General features: G+C 42.0%; 1 protein-coding gene across 4 annotated transcripts; it reads right to left on the reverse strand.

Moving 5' to 3' along the window:
- Positions 1–205: 205 nt before the first annotated feature.
- On the reverse strand, positions 206–17,079 carry LOC133549344 (zinc finger protein 568-like). 4 transcript variants are annotated; one of them, XM_061894658.1, is made up of 5 exons: positions 16,896–16,999; positions 16,662–16,814; positions 9,342–9,614; positions 6,314–6,589; positions 206–2,388 (listed from the first exon to the last, which is right to left on the reverse strand). In XM_061894658.1, exons 2-5 carry the CDS (start codon positions 16,744–16,746, stop codon positions 1,424–1,426), a joined length of 1,599 nt encoding a protein of 532 aa, XP_061750642.1. In that variant the 5' UTR covers positions 16,747–16,814; positions 16,896–16,999; the 3' UTR covers positions 206–1,423. The 4 variants fall into 4 exon arrangements, with proteins under 4 accessions (XP_061750642.1, XP_061750661.1, XP_061750671.1 ...); XM_061894677.1 differs by lacking the exon at positions 16,662–16,814 and having other exon boundaries at positions 16,896–17,079; XM_061894687.1 differs by lacking the exon at positions 6,314–6,589.
- Positions 17,080–17,083: the final 4 nt, after the last annotated feature.

Raw genomic sequence — 17,083 nt, forward strand, 5'->3', positions numbered from 1 at the left:
CTCACACTATTATGTTAGATCCACTATGGACTGGACTCTCACACTATTATGTTCGACCCACTATGGACTGGACTCTCACAATATTATTCTAGATTTAAACTGAGCACCTAAATAGTTTTTCTCCTGTGTGTGTTCTCCTGAGCCATTTCGTCGACTCCTACCAAACTGCTTTGTGATACTTTTCAAAATAAAGGCGACCACAAAATATCATCATTATTGGCTTCATTTTAACAGACAATCTTACGACACATTAGAAATGTCTTACTGCATTTACATTTTATGAGATTAGAATACAAATTCAATCAAAGTTTACTTACCTGTCTATAGCCCTGAATCACAAATGTCTCAAAGGGCTGCACAAACCAAATGAAAAGGCATTAAACACACCGGCCTTATTGCACCAAAAGAACAATTGACAAGCGCCCGTGTTACATATAGAGTGACATAATTGAGGATTAGGTTAGAATAGAGATGTTTATTGACAATATTTTAAAAGATTCAGGATTTATGTTTGCCACTCTTGGTCTGTGCTTTCGGAAAAAATAAAAAGTCATTAGTAAATACTAAAGACAAGTCCACGGCTAAAAGCACACAGATAAAGCATGTTGGAGGTGAAACACACATTGTCTAAGATAAAACACAAATTGTAGGAATGTGGGACCAAATTCTGTCATTTCACTTGCTTTAGTTTACGCCAATAATTGGCTCGACGTATCTAATTGTGCACAACAGTTGACGACATTATCCGTCACTCTTTGCTCTTCAGCAGGTCTGATTGTTTGTTTTTGGAATGTTTACCTGGGTTTGAAGTTAAGGTGGCAATATTGTATTGCCTCCTTTGGCGAGGCAGGTCTTAAAGCAGCAGCTTCCGTGTTTAAAGCGTCAGTTTTAGCCTTCAATTTGAAGGGGTGTTTATTTATTTATTTATTTAATTTTTGGCCATGAAAAAGGGGGGCTTTTTGGGTTGGTGCACTAATTGTAAGTGTATCTTGTGTTTTTTAAATTATTAAAAAAATATTAAAACATTTCTGCGGCCCGGTACCTATCGAGCCGCGGCCCGGTGGTTGGGGACCACTCCTCTAACACCCAGTAAAATTTACATTTTTGGGGGTCATTCTTCCTCTCCACACAGTTTCTGCTTGTATGCGCTTTGTGTGTGCGTTTTGACACAGTCAACAACATGCACCTTGTCTCTGGACTTCACAGCCCCACGGCAGCATTCAGGTGGAGGGAAAAAAGGTACAGGTATTTTCAAATTTTTTTTAAAGACTGCATGGTATCGTTATTCGTTCAATAGTACTTTATTCGTACCGCTACACCATGCAAGTCTTTCAGAGAGAACTGGAAGTTTTTTTTTCTGTCTCATTATGTGGTGAGTCAATTTTCTTTTTATCACAAACTGAAAAATAGTTTTTTCATATTTTCATCCTGTATGTGTCCTATTGTGTTTGGTCAGGTTGCTTTTTTGAGAAAAGCTTTTGCCACACACTGAACAATTAAATGGTGTCACTCTCGTATGCGTCGTCATGTGTTCAGTCATGTGGTGCTTGAGTGAAAATCTTTTATCACAAACTGAACAATTAAAAGGTTTCACTCCCGTGTGTACTTTCATGTGTTCAGTCAGATTGCTCTTTTGCGCAAAGCTCTTACCGCAACCAAAACAACTGAACGGTTTTTCTCCTGTGTGTGTTCTGTTGTGTTGGGTCAAATTAGTCCTTTGAGAGAAACTCTTATTACAAACTGAACATTTGAAAGGTTTTTCTCCCGTGTGCGTTCTTAAGTGTTCTGTCAAACCTCTCTTGTTAGAAAATCTTTTACCACAAACTGAACATTTAAACATTTTTTCTCCGGTGTGTGTTGTCATGTGTTCCGGTAAATGGCTCTTTTGAGAAAAGCTTTTACCGCAAATTGAACAACTGAATGGTTTTTCCCCTGTGTGCGTTCTCATGTGTTGAGTAAAATTGCTCCTACGGGAAAAGCTTTTAGCACAAACTGAGCAGCTAAAACGGGTTTTACCGCTTACCTTTTTAGAGCTTTTAGCATGTTTGTTGTCAGAGTGAGTCCTCATATCACCTTCACAGTCTGTATCGCTGCTCAAAGTTACTTCAACCTCGTCTTCAGCCTCACTATCTGATAGTGGAGCTAAGAGGTTGTCTACTTGTGGTTTCTCTTCATCATCTTCAGTCTTCACAGAGACAACAGTCAGTGGCAACTTGGTGAGATCAACTTCCTGCGGCCCGAGAAGACACTCTCCCTCCTGAGTGATCCAGAGTTCCTCCTCTTCTTTTTTAATGTGGGGGGAGCGTGGAACCTCCTGCTTCAAACTGGAGCTCCCACGCTGCGGCTGAAGGGGAATTCCTTCCGGATGACCAATCAGCTGCTGGACGTCTGCGGGACACAAACACACTTCAGCTCTGACATGATTAAGGTTGTTTCAAATTGGACAATTGCGGATTTGATTCCAATTCCTCGAATTGATTCCAGTTTTCAACAAGTCTCGACTCTTTCAAGTGGAGGAGTCAAAAATTATTTATTCATTTTATGGACTTTACATTTTCACATGGGGCTATTTTCAACCTGAATGAAAAAAATTCAAACCTTTGCCCTTGATTATTTATACAACCCCTGTCAAAACATTATAGACACACCAAACTTGGGAGAATGTTTAAAGGGGAACATTATCACAATTTCAAAAGGGTTAAAACAATAAAAATCAGTTCCCAGTGGCTTGTTGTAATTTTTGAAGTTGTTTTCAAAATTTTACCGGTCTCGGAATATCCCTAAATAAAGCTTTAAAGTGCCTTATTTTCGTCTCTCTGCGAAGACACTGGCCATTTCCCTGTGACGTCATACAGTGCTGCCAATGTAAACAAACAATGGGAATACCACAGCAAGTTATAGCGACATTAGCTCGGATTCAAACTCGGATTTCAGCGACTCAACAGATTACGCATGTATTGAAACAGATGGTTGGAGTATGAAAGTATTGAAGAAGAAACTGAAGCTATTGAGCGAATAGCTATTGACGCTATTCATAGCCATAGCATGGCCGAATAGCTGCGTTAGCATCGCCGGTAAAATGTGCGGACCAAACGATCAGGACTTTCGCATCTTGTGACACTGGAGCAACTTAAATCCGTCGATTGGTAAGTGTTTGTTTCGCATTAAATGTGGGTGGAAGGAAACGTAATATAGTTGCAAATGCATCTACAGGTTATCCATACATCTCTGTTCCATGTCTGCTTTAGCACCGCCGGTAAATAGCATGTTAGCATCGATTAGCGTAGCATGTTAGCATCGATTAGCTGGCAGTCAACATCAACAAAACTCACCTTTGTGATTTCGTTGACTATCGTTACAAATGCATCTGCAGGTTATCCATACATCTCTGTGCCATGTCTGCCTTAGCATCGCCGGTCAAATGTGGAGACACTCTGGCACATTCAATGGGGGTCTGGCGGCAGACACTTTGGCATCTTGGGGCCAGTGGTGCAACTTGAATCCCTCCCTGTTAGTGTTGTTACACCCTCCGACAACACACAGACGAGGCATGATGTCTCCAAGGTTCCAAAAAATAGTCAAAAAAACGGAAAATAACAGAGCTGAGACCCAATGTTTGTAATGTGTAGAAAATGAAAATGGTGGGTGTGTTACCTCGGCGACGTCACATTCTGACGTCATCGCCTCCAGCGCGATTAATAGAAAGGCGTTTAATTCGCCAAAATTCACCCATTTAGAGTTCGGAAATAGGTTAAAAAAATAGATGGTCTTTTTTCTGCACCATCAAGGTATATATTGACTCTTACATAGGTCTGGTGGTAATGTTCCCCTTTAAAATCTGGAATCACTCTTTACATTTTCAGTTCCAAAGCTTACACCTGCATCAGATGCGTTCATTAGTCTGTGGTTAAAAAAGGAGTGTTCACACCTTTAAGACTGTCGCACCTAAGGCTGGGCGATACCTGGAATATACTCGATATATCGCGTGTTTGTCTCTGTGCAATATAGAAAATGACTATTATGTGATATTAGAGAATACGTTCTCACGCAGTTGCTTTAAGCTGTAGGCATGACACTGCAGGCTCTTCTTACGCTTTCTCCCAACTCTTAATTATCGATTCCGATATCAACTGATACCAATATACATACAGTGGTGGAATGAACACATTTTGTTGTGATGCTGGATGCATTCAACAATGTAACAAGGCTTTCCAAAATAAATCAACTCAAGTTATGGAAAAAAAAATGCCAACATGGCACTGCCATATTTATTATCACAAAGTGCATTATTTTTTTTAACATACCTCAAAACAGCAGCTTGGAATAGGGGACATGCTCTACCTGAGAGAGCATGAGGAGGTTGAGGTGACCGGGGGTAGGGGGAAGAGGGGGATGTATATAGTAGCGTAACGAAGAGTTAGTGCTGCAAGGGGTTCTGGGAATTTGTTCTGTTGTATTTATGTTGTGTTACGGTGCAGATGTTCTCCCGAAATGTGTTTGTCATTGTTGTTTGGTGTGGGTTCACAGTCTGGCGCATATTTGTAACAGTGTTAAAGTTGTTTATACGGCCACCATCAGTGTGACCTGTATGGCTGTTGACCAAGTATGCTTTGTATTCACTTGTGTGAGTGAAAAGCCGTAAATATCGCCTTTAAGGTTTATTGGCACTCTATACTCCTCCTTACGTCTGTGTACCACTCCAAACAGCAGCGTTTCAGTCCTAAATTTTACTTTTTGAAACCGATAATTTCCAATATTACATTTTAAAGCATTTATCGGTCGATATTATCAGACATCTCTAGTTTTTGTATTTAATATATATTTTTAAAACTCCTGCGTTGAGGTGGCGACTTGTCCAGGGTGTACCCCGCCTCCCACCCGATTGTAGCTGAGACATGCACCAGCACAACCCTGCGACCCCAAAAGGGAATAAGCGATAGAAAATGGATGGATGGATTTCTAAAACTCCTTATTGTTCAACGGTCATAAAAAATATCAATATTTATCATTATCGACAGATAAAACAGCTACATGGTGATGCAGGTATCAGCCACATGGTGATACAGGTATCAGCCACAGGGTGATACAGGTATCAGCCATACTGCTCAGCCCTACGTTCCAGTGAGGTTTGCGACAACTGCGTGACGAAAACAAGCACATTTCCATAGTCGATGATATAGGGCGGTATGTAAACTGAACAACTACAAACTATTTTTTGAGTGCATTTTAATGCACTCAAAAGTTGCCATACGAGTAAAATGTTGCCAAAAATTAAGCAACTAAAGGTTTTTTTGGTGTGTGTGCAATTTCATGTGTCTTACGAAATGTGTCTTCTGAGTTCATCTTTTCAAATAAACTGAGGAGCTAAAGGGACACTAAATCATGCTTATCGCTAACAAACTTTGGCTGTAAAATGAACAACTGAAAAGTTTTTATGCTTTATTATGTGTTTAACTAAATGCAGTTTTATCACAAAATGAACAACGACATTTTTTTGTTTATCCTGTGTTTTCTAGTGTGTCTAGTCAAACTGCTTTTCTGAGAAAAGTTTTTATCGCAAAGCGAACATTGAAACGGTTTGTCGCCCGTGTGTGTCCTCAAGTGGTTGGTCGCGACTCTCTTTTGCGAGAATTTTTTATCACAAACCGAACAATCGAAAGTTCTTTCCCCAGAGTGTATCGTCATGTGCTCGAGCATATTTTTCTTTTTCGAAAAGCTTTTGCCGCATACTGAACAATTAAATGGTTTTCCCCAGTGTGTCTCCTCGCATGGTCAGTCAAATTGCTCTTTTGCGAAAAGCCTTTGCCGCAATCTGAACAATTGAAGGGTTTTTCTCCTGTGTGCGTTCTCATGTGTTGGGTCAAGTTGCATTTTAGAGAAAAACTTTTATCACAAACTGAACATTTAAAAGGTTTGTCTTCTGTGTGTGTTCTTCTGTGTTCACTCAAAACGCTCTTATTAGAAAATCCTTCGGCACAAACTGAACAATTAAATCGTTTTTCTCTTGTATGTGTACTTACGTGTTCAGTCAATACTCTCTTATGAGAAAAGCTTTTATCGCAAACTGAACATTTAAAGGGTTTTTCTCCAGTGTGTGTTCTCATGTGTTGAGGCAAATAGCTCTTTTGAGAAAAGCTTTTATCACAAATTGAACAATGAAATGGTTTTTCACCTGTGTGCGTTCTCATGTGAACAGTCAAATTGCACTTTTTGGAAAAGCCTTTAGCACAAACTGTGCAGCTAAAACGTTTTGTATCTCTTATCTTTTCAGAGATTTTAGAGTGTTTAATGTCAGTGTGAGTCCTTGTATCACCTTCATGGTCTGTATCGCTGCTCAAAGTCACCTCTACCCCGTCGTGTGGTTGTGGTTTCTCTTCATCATCATGTTCAGTCCTTACAGTGACAACAGTCTGCGGAATCTTGGTAACATCAATTTCCTTCGGCTCGAGAAGACACTCTCCCTCTTCAGTAACCCAAAGTTCTTCCTCTTTAAAGTGTGGGGGTTGCAGATCCTCCTGCTTTAAAGTGCAGCTCCCTCCCTGCGGCTGAAGGGGAGGTGCTTCTGGATGACCAATCAGCTGCTTGATGTCTGCAGGATACAACACAAACCCACTTTAGCGCTGCAATTATTAGGGTTAGCATAACTTCAGATTTCTCATTTTGATTCCAGTTGCCAACGATTCTTGATCCTTTTAAGGCAGGTCCAAAAAGGATGTTTTTATCTACATGAACTTCACAGTTAAATTTCACATGGGGCTTTTTTTCCAATTAATATAAAATTATGAAACCTTCAAATTTGAATATTTATACAACCCCTGGGTGGATTGATATGAATCATGTCAAATGAAACAAAGGAGAGGATAACCAAACTTTTTCAAGATGTCGAAGTCATCCAATGTTTCAAAATATGTTAATTGTTCTCAGTCAGCTGTGTCTAAAATCTGGAGCAACTAAAAAAACCACCTTGGTAGGTTGTAAGAGGGACGCAAGCATGCTGGTAGACCGAGGACAACATTAAACCGTCAAGACAGAAAATGTCAAGCAATATGTAGAGATGTCCGATTATATCCGACTGACGATATTATCGGCCGATAAGTGTTTTAAAATGTAATATGGGAAATTGTCGGTATCGCTTTCAAAAAGTAAAATGCATGACTTTTTAAAACACTGCTGTAAGGAGTGGTACACGGACGTAGGGAGAAGTACAGAGCGCCTACAAACCTTAAAGGGGAACATTATCACAATTTCAAAAGGGTTAAAAACAATAAAAATCAGTTCCCAGTGGCTTGTTGTATTTTTTGAAGTTGTTTTCAAAATTTTACCGGTCCCGGAATAACCCTAAAGAAAGCTATAAAGTGCCTTATTTTCGCTATCTTCGGAACCACTATCCATTTCCCTGTGACGTCATACAGTGCTGCCAATACAAACAACATGGCGGTTACCACAGCAAGATATAGCGACATTAGCTCGGATTCAGACTCGGATTTCAGCGGCTTAAGCGATTCAACAGATTATGCATGTATTGAAGCAGAGGGTCGAAGTATGGAGGCAGATAGCAAAAACGAAATTGAAGCTATTGAGCGAATAGTTATTGACGCTATTCGGCCATAGCATGGGTGTACCTAATGAAGTGGCCCATAGCATGGCTACCTTATTAGCATCGCCGGTAAAATGTGCGGACCAAACGATCAGGACTTTCGCATCTTGTGACACTGGAGCAACTTAAATCCGTCGATTGGTAAGTGTTTGTTTCGCATTAAATGTGGGTATCTAGTTTCAAATGTACATACAGCTAGCGTAAATAGCATGTTAGCATCGATTAGCATAGCATGTTAGCATCGATTAGCTGGCAGTCATGCCGTGACCAAATATGTCAGATTAGCACGTAAGTCAACAACATCAACAAAAGTCACCTTTGTGATTTCGTTGACTATCGTTGCAAATGCATCTGCAGGTTATCCATACATCTCTGTGCCATGTCTGTCTTAGCATCGCCGGTCAAATGTGGAGACACTCTGGCACATTCAATGGGGGTCTGGCGGCAGATTTCTTGCCAGTGGTGCAACTTGAATCCCTCCCTGTTAGTGTTGTTACACCCTCCGACAACACACCGACGAGGCATGATGTCTCCAAGGTTCCAAAAAATAGTCGAAAAAACGGAAAATAACAGAGCTGGGACCCGGTGTTTGTAATGTGAAAATGAATATGGTGGGTGTGTTACCTAGGCGACGTCACGTTCTGACGTCATCGCCTCCAGAGCGATAAACAGAAAGGCGTTTAATTTGCCAAAATTCACCCATTTAGAGTTCGGAAATCGGTTAAAAAAACACATGGTCTTTTTTCTGCACCATCAAGGTATATATTGACGCTTACATAGGTCTGCTGATAATGTTCCCCTTTAAAAGGCACTGCCTTTGCGTGCCGGCCCAATCACATAATAATTTTCACACACACAAGTGAATGCAATTCATACTTGGTCAACAGCCATGCAGGTCACACTGAGGGTGGCCGTATAAACAACTTTAACACTGTTACAAATATGCGCCACACCGATGAAGCCACACCAAGCAAGAATGACAAACACATTTCGGGAGGACATCCGCACCGTAACACAACATAAACACAACAAAATACCCAGAATCCCTTGCAGCACTAACGCTCCCAGGAGGCTACAATATACAACCCCCCCCCCCCCCCCCCCCCCACACACATACACACCTCAACCTCCTCATCCTCTCTCAAGGAGAGCACGTCCCAAATTCCAGTGGATGGCAATGACCAAGAAGAACGCGGCGTTGGAATATAATTACAACACTTTATGTACATATTTATATACATATTTATATAATATTTACATAATATGTAAATATAAAACACTGCTGTTCCTTTCTGAATGCGTGGTGTGGAGAATGTATAAATGTTTAAGAACTTTCTTTATTCATAATCATGTTTAGAGCAGCTAGTGTTTTCTGCGTTTGTGTCCGCAAGTAAACTGTGTGCTTCACCTTGAAGGTCGAAGGAATGTGGGAGTTGGAGTACTCCCTTTTTTATCTTATCTGTATTAGAACAATGAGGCTCAATTCCTTTCTGGGCAGGGTGGGGGCTGTTTTTGTATTTAAGAAGTTGCCTCTTCCCGTTTGAATGTTAGACCAATTCGAGATGACGGTAAGACTGTATTAGTGTGAGCTGGTCTCCTGAAGCTTTAGTAAAACTTGATAATATTACTATTCTCTCTTGATGCGCCTTCTTACTCTGCATTTATGTCATCTGAAAGAACTCGGGATTGACCAGTGACTTGTATTCCCTGTGAGGAAAGGCTGGTCAGACGCAACAGTGGTTACCTCTCGGCAGCTCTCTGACTGACAGTGGCGCTTTTAGGTTGTCTGGTTGTGGTTTTTCTTCATCATTTTCAGTCTTCACAGAGACAACAGTCAGTGGTAACTTGGTGGGATCAGCTTCCTGCAACCCTAGAAGACTCTCTTCCTCCTGAGTGATCCGAACTTCCTCCTCTTCATCTTTAAAGTGAGGGGGTTGTGGAGTCTCCTGCTTCAAAGTGGAGCTCCCTCCTGACTTAGGGGGAAGTTCTTCTGGATGACCAAACAGCTGCTGGACACCTGGGGGACAAAACACAAACACTTTAGTTCAGACATGATCCATGAGATGTTCCTCCTTGGACTCGCAAACACTTTCTTCACATCTCCTCCAGGGGGGGCTGGTGCGTGATTTGCAATTCTCTTCCAAAACACCAGGGGGCAGTGTATCCTGAAGGAGCAACCGCAGATATTTACCAGTATGAGCAATGACAATCCCAACATCGACATCTTTGTTGGCACTGGGACTAATTATTCGGAAACATCAGTTTACTTTTGATGGACGTCATACTCATTAATCAGAGGAAAAGACGTTTGTGAGGGTGAACTGTGCAAAACCCTAAACGAGTTGCGGTGGAGGGCGGAAGAACTTGAGAAGCATTTAAGTCCCATCTTAAAACTCATTTGTATACTCTAGCCTTTAAATTCACCCCCCTCCCCCCCCCTTTTAGACCAGTTGATCTGCTGTTTCTTTTCTGCTCTGCCCTCCTATCCCTCAAAAGGGGGGGCGGGGGGCACAGGTTCGGTGGCCATGGATGAAACGCTAGTTATCCAGAGTCGGGACCCGGGGGGGACCGCTCCTCTGTGCATCAGTTTGGGACACCTCTGCACTGCTGACCTGTCCCTAGTCCGAATGGTCTCACGCTGCCCCCACTATGGATTGGACTCTCACTATTATGTTAGATCCACTATGGACTGGACTCACACTTTTATGTTAGATCCACTATAGACTGGACTCTCACTATTATGTTAGATCCACTATGGACTGGACTTTCAGTATTATGTTAGATCCACTATGGACTGGACTCTCACTATTATGTTAGATCTACTATGGACTGGACTCCCACTTTTATGTTAGATCCACTATAGACTGGAATCTCACTATTATGTTAGATCCACTATTGACTGGACTCCCACTTTTATGTTAGATCCACTATGGACTGAACTCACACTATTATGTTGGATCCACAATGGACTGGACTCTCACACTATTATGTTAGATCCACAATGGACTGGACTCTCACAATATTATGTTAGATCCACTATGGACTGGACTCTCACACTATTATGTTAGATCCACTATGGACTGGACTCTCACTATTACATTAGATCCACTATGGACTGGACTCTCACTATTATGTTAGATCCACTATGGACTGGACTCTATTATGTTAGATCCACTATCGACTGGACTCTCACTATTATGTTCGATCCACTATGGACTGGACTCTCACTATCATGTTATCCCCACTATGGACTGGACTCTCACACTATTATGTTAGATCCACTATGGACTGGACTCTCACAATATTATGTTAGATCCACTATGGACTGGACTCTCACTATTATGTTAGATCCACTATGGACTGGACTCTCACTATTATGTTCGATCCACTATGGACTGGACTCCCACTTTTATGTTAGATCCACTATAGACTGGACTCCCACTTTTATGTTAGATCCACTATAAACTGGACTCTCACTATTATGTTAGATCCACTATGGACTGGACTCTCACTATTATGTTAGATCCGCTATGGACTGGACTCTCACACTATCATGTTATCCCCACTATGGACTGGACTCCCACTATTATGTTAGATCCACTATGGACTGGACTCTCACTATATTATGTTAGATCCACTATGGACTGGACTTTCACAATATTATGTTAGATCCACTATGGACTGGATTCTCAAAATACTATGTTAGATCCACAATGGACTGGACTTTCACAATATTATGTTAGATTCACTAAGGACTGGACTTTCACACTATTATGTTAGATCCACTATGGACTGGACTCTCACTATTATGTTAGATCCACTATGGACTGGACTCTCACACTATCATGTTAGATCCACAATGGACTGGACTTCCACAATATTATGTTAGATTCACTAAGGACTGGACTTTCACAATATTATGTTAGATCCACTATGGACTGGACTCTCACACTATCATGTTAGATCCACAATGGACTGGACTTCCACAATATTATGTTAGATTCACTAAGGACTGGACTTTCACAATATTATGCTAGATCCACTTGACGTCCATTGCACCGGTCACTCAGAGGGGGCCCCCCCCACATCTGCGGTCCCCTCCAAGTTTTCTCATTGTCCCATCGGGTTGAGTTTTTCCTTGCCCTGATGTGGGATCTGTTGTTTTGGAATTGTGCAGCCCTTTGAGACACTGGTGATTTAAGGCTACATAAGTAAAAGTTGATTGATTGACACATTGAACTGTTTGAATAAACGTTGTTAAATCATTCAAGAAGATCTGACTGTTCAATTGGAGAAAGCAGGAAGGTTAAAACACTGGAAAGCAAGCGAAGATTGTGCTAATAAACTCTGGTCAAAGATCAGTTGGAGTTGAAGATTGTGCTAATAAAATCTGGTCTAAGATCAGTTGGAGTCCGTCTAACCAGGAGAACAAACATCTTAGGAGCAGTTCCACTCTTACTCTTCCCCAGAAACTCGTCTTTCAAATCAATACTTTCTTGACAAAATTGGTTCTTTTGTTGATCCAGTTTTCATCCATCCATTTTCTACCGCTTATTCCCTTTCGGGGTTGCGGGGGGCGCTGGCGCCTATCTCAGCTACAATCGGGCGGAAGGCAGGGTACACCCTGGACAAGTCGCCATCTCATCACAGGGCCAACACAGATAGACAACATTCACACACTAGGGACCATTTAGTGTTGCCAATCAACCTATCCCCAGGTGCATGTCTTTGGAGGTGGGAGGGGCCTATCCCCAGGTACATGTCTTTGGAAGTGGGAGGGGCCTATCCCCAGGTGCATGTCTTTGGAAGTGGGAGGGGCCTATCCCCAGGTACATGTCTTTGGAAGTGGGAGGGGCCTATCCCCAGGTACATGGCTATGGAAGTGGGAGGGGCCTATCACCAGGTGCATGTCTTTGGAAGTGGGAGGGGCCTATCCCCAGGTACATGGCTATGGAAGTGGGAGGGGCCTATCCCCAGGTGCATGTCTTTGGAGGTGGGAGGGGCCTATCCCCAGGTGCATGTCTTTGGAGGTGGGAGGAAGCCAGAGTACCCGGAGGGAACCCACGCATTCACGGGGAGAACATGCAAACTCCACACAGAAAGATCCCGAGCCTGGATTTGAACCCAGGACTGCAGGACCTTCGTATTGTGAGGCAGACGCACTAACCCCTCTGCCACCGTGAAGCCTTGATCCAGTTTCTTGAATTATATTCTGCTTCACATCTCCTCCGATTTAAACTCTCCAGCCTTCTTTAACCCTTGTGTAATGTTCATATTGTTGTTACTCAGCCAGCGTACGTGGGTCTGATGGACCCCTCGCATTTGTGTGAGTGAGTGAATTATATTTATATAGCGCTTTTCTCTAGTGACTCAAAGCGCTTTACATAGTGAAACCCAATATCTAAGTTGCATTTAAACCAGTGTGGGTGCGCACTGGGAGCAGGTGGGTCAAGTGTCTTGCCCAAGGACACAACGGCAGTGACTAGGATGGCGGAAGCGGGGATCGAACCTGCAACTCTCAAGTTGCTGGCACGGCCGCTCTACCAACCGAGCTATGCCGCCCATTTGTGTTTTTTAATGCCTCTCCATCAAACACTTTTATGTTCAAATACTGAACAGATGTTTACCTCATCTCAATAAACATCTGTTCAGTATTTGAACATAAACGTGTTTGATTCCATCAGACCCTCAAACGCTGGCTGAGTAACAACAATATTCCAAGAATTGATTAACGTGGACCCCGACTTAAACAAGTTGAAAATATTATTGGGGTGTTACCATTTAGTGGTCAATTGTACAGAATATGTACTGTACTGTGCAATCTACTAATAAAAGTATCAATCAATCAATTAATCAATCGATGAACGTTGCACGGAAAATTTCTCTGCCAGTTTCCGCATCCCACATGGATTCTTCTTTTGTGTTTCTGCACCTGCGGTTCCCAGACAAGGTTGCAACATTGTTGGTCAACACAAAAATTCAATTACAATTTTAAATTTCCTGCGGAGTTTCCTGTTGAAAACGTCGCGGAATGATGACGTGTGTTTGTGACGTTATTGGTTGGAGGGGACGTATTAGCCAGCACCACTTATGGCTAAAAGTCGTCTCTTTTCATCGCATAATTACACAGTATTCTGGACATCCGTGTTGCTGAAACTTTTGCAATTTGTTCAATTAATAATGGTGAAGTCAAAGTAGAAAAATGGAGGTGGGACGCTTTTAGCCTTTAACCCAGGGGTAGGGAACCTATGGCTCTAGAGCCAGATGTGGCTCTTTTGATGACTGCATCTGGCTCTCGGATGAATCTGAGCTGACGTTGCTTAACACGATAAGTAATGAATGATTCCACTTGTAATCACAGTGTTAAAAATAATGTTAAAATTATAAAACATTCTCATGCATTTTTAATCCACCCATCCGTTTTCTACCGCACCTGTTCAAGAAGTCGCATTAATGGTAAGAAGTATTGTATTTATTATTGGTTAGTGTGGGGCTTGCCCTCTTGGGGGTTCTTCAGACCCCAAAGCACCGACATGAGAGCCTGTTTCAGGGTTACAATATTGTTTTATTTTTCAATAAGTCCCTCCGTTGCTTTCGAGCAATTGTATTTCCAGCCCCAACCCCGTCTCTCCTCCTGGCTGCTGCTTATAACAGAGCGACAGGTGATTAGATAACAAGGCCCAGGTCGGCCATCTACGTACGTGTCGCTGCAGGCCCGCAGGTCACGCCCCCTCCACAGTTAGCTTCAGAATAACAATGTTATTACAAAGAAAAAGAGACCTGTTATACTCTAGAAATGTTGGTCTTACTTAAAAATGCACGTTTTTAGGTGTGTTCAGTGTTAAAAAAAATATTATATGGCTCTTACGGAAATATATTTTTAAATATTTGGCTTTTTGGCTCTCTCAGCCAAAAAGGTTCCCGACCCCTGCTTTAGCCACACAAAGACATGGTGTTTCCTTGTTTAAAGGGGAACATTATCACAATTTCAAAAGGGTTAAAAACAATAAAAATCAGTACCCAGTGGCTTGTTTTATTTTTCAAAGTTTTTTTCAAAATTTTACCGGTCCCGGAATATCCCTAAATAAAGCTTTAAAGTGCCTTATTTTCGCTCTCTGTGAAGACACTGGCCATTTCCCTGTGACGTCACACAGTGCTGCCAATACAAACAACATGGCGGTTACCACAGCAAGATATAGTGACATTAGCTCGGATTCAGACTCGGATTTCAGCGGCTTAAGCGATTCAACAGATTACACATGTATTGAAACAGATGGTCGGAGTATGGAGGCAGATAGCGAAAACAAAATTGAAGAAGAAACTGAAGCTATTGAGCGAATAGCTATTGACGCTATTCGGCCATAGCGTGGGTGTACCTAATGAAGTGGCCCATAGCATGGCTGCCTTATTAGCATCGCCGGTAAAATGTGCGGACCAAACGATCAGGACTTTCGCATCTTGTGACACTGGAGCAACTTAAATCTGTCGATTGGTAAGTGTTTGTTTCGCATTAAATGTGGGTATCTAGTTTCAAATGTACATACAGCTAGCGTAAATAGCATGTTAGCATCGATTAGTGTAGCATGTTAGCATCGATTAGCTGGCAGTCATGTCGTGACCAAATATGTCTGATTAGCACATAAGTCAACAACATCAACAAAACTCACCTTTGTGATTTCGTTGAGTTAATCGTTGCAAATGCATCTGCAGGTTATCCATACATCTCTGTGCCATGTCTGTCTTAGCATCGCCGGTAAATGTGGAGACACTCTGGCACATTCAATGGGGGTCTGGCGGCAGACACTTTGGCATCTTGGGGCCAGTGGTGCAACTTGAATCCCTCCCTGTTAGTGTTGTTACACCCTCCGACAACACACCCACGAGGCATGATGTCTCCAAGGTTCCAAAAAATAGTCGAAAAAACGGAAAATAACAGCGCTGACACCCGGTGTTTGTAATGTGAAAATGAAAATGGCGGGTGTGTTACCTCGGCGACGTCACATTCTGACGTCATCGCTAAAAGACAGATAAACAGAAAGGCGTTTAATTTGCCAAAATTCACCCATTAAGAGTTCGGAAATCGGTTAAAAAGATATATGGTCTTTTTTCTGCACCATCAAGGTATATATTGACGCTTGCATAGGTTTGGTGATAATGTTCCCCTTTAAAGTTCCTGGAGGTAAAGCTTTACTATGGATCAGAGCGGTCAAGCAAACATGGATCACGACTACATGTCAACCGGCAGTTTTCGGTGAGAAATTTTTGGAAATAAGTTGCCTCTTACCGCAGATCAGCGGAGCCAGCGTCCTCCTGCTGCCGTGACTTCTCTCAGAGACTCTGGCAACAAAACACTCGTGGCCACACCCCTCCGACTTTAAGGTACTATTTAACTCACTAAAACACTAGCAACACAATAGGCAGATAAGGGATTTCCCAGAATTATCCTGGTAAATGTGTCTAAAATTATCTGAATGCTCTCACTGCCCTCGCCTTTTTTTTCTTTCTTTTACAGGCCTTCACTCTAAATTTCCTCATCCACGAATCTTTCATCCTCACTCAAATTAATGGGGAAATTGTCGCTTTCTCGGCCCTAATAGCTCTTGCTGCTGGAGGCTCACTTTATAAACAATGTGAGGATGTGAGGAGCTCTCACACCGGTGACGTCATCGTCTGCTACTTCAGGCAAGGCTTTATTAGCGACCAAAAGTATTCGGACTTTATCGTGGATGTTCTCTACTAAATCTTTTCAGCAAAAACATGGCAATATCGCGAAATGATCAAGTATGACACATAGAATGGACCTGCTATCCCCGTTTAAATAAGAAAATCTCATTTCAGTAGGCCTTTAAATATGTATTCTTATATATGTTCTTCACAGAAAATGAGCCGAATTCAGCGAGTCTCAGTTTGAAAATTTAATTGTGTAATTTTTCTTTTAATAAAAGATTAAATGGGGTCCCACAGACCCGAACACCACACAAGGGTCAAGCTAGTCTGCTCATTCATCATCGACCTTCTTTACAGGCCTCACAAATTACGTAATTAAAACCTTTAGGTCAATTACCTTTGTCTGCAGTTTTCATCTTTTTCTCTGTTGGTGATTTGCTGGAAGATTCTCTTTCACTTTCTCTTTGACATGACGTCGCCATCTTAGCATAGCAGTAGTCGTCCGTCTTCTATCAATGTTTCAATCTTCACGCCATTGCTCCAAACTCAACTTCCGTTTTGTGTGTTTTAGAAAAGACAAAATAGGTATTTGTTACCGGATTTGCTTTTAGAAGGTACATTTAAGACTTACCCGGGAAGCCACAGCCGCTCAGTCCGCCATCTTGGTCGGCTCCAAAGTCTAGGCGCTGCGCGATCTCTGTGCGCATGCGCGAAAAGTCACCTACTTCCGTTTTTATTTTTCAAAATAGTGGCACGTCAACAGAGTCGAGTCGTCAATCTTCTCTTCATATAACACTCTTTCCATAAAACTTTCTTCAA

The sequence above is a fragment of the Nerophis ophidion genome, linkage group LG01 (genome assembly GCF_033978795.1).
Source record: "Nerophis ophidion isolate RoL-2023_Sa linkage group LG01, RoL_Noph_v1.0, whole genome shotgun sequence".
In the NCBI taxonomy this organism is placed as follows: domain Eukaryota; kingdom Metazoa; phylum Chordata; class Actinopteri; order Syngnathiformes; family Syngnathidae; genus Nerophis; species Nerophis ophidion.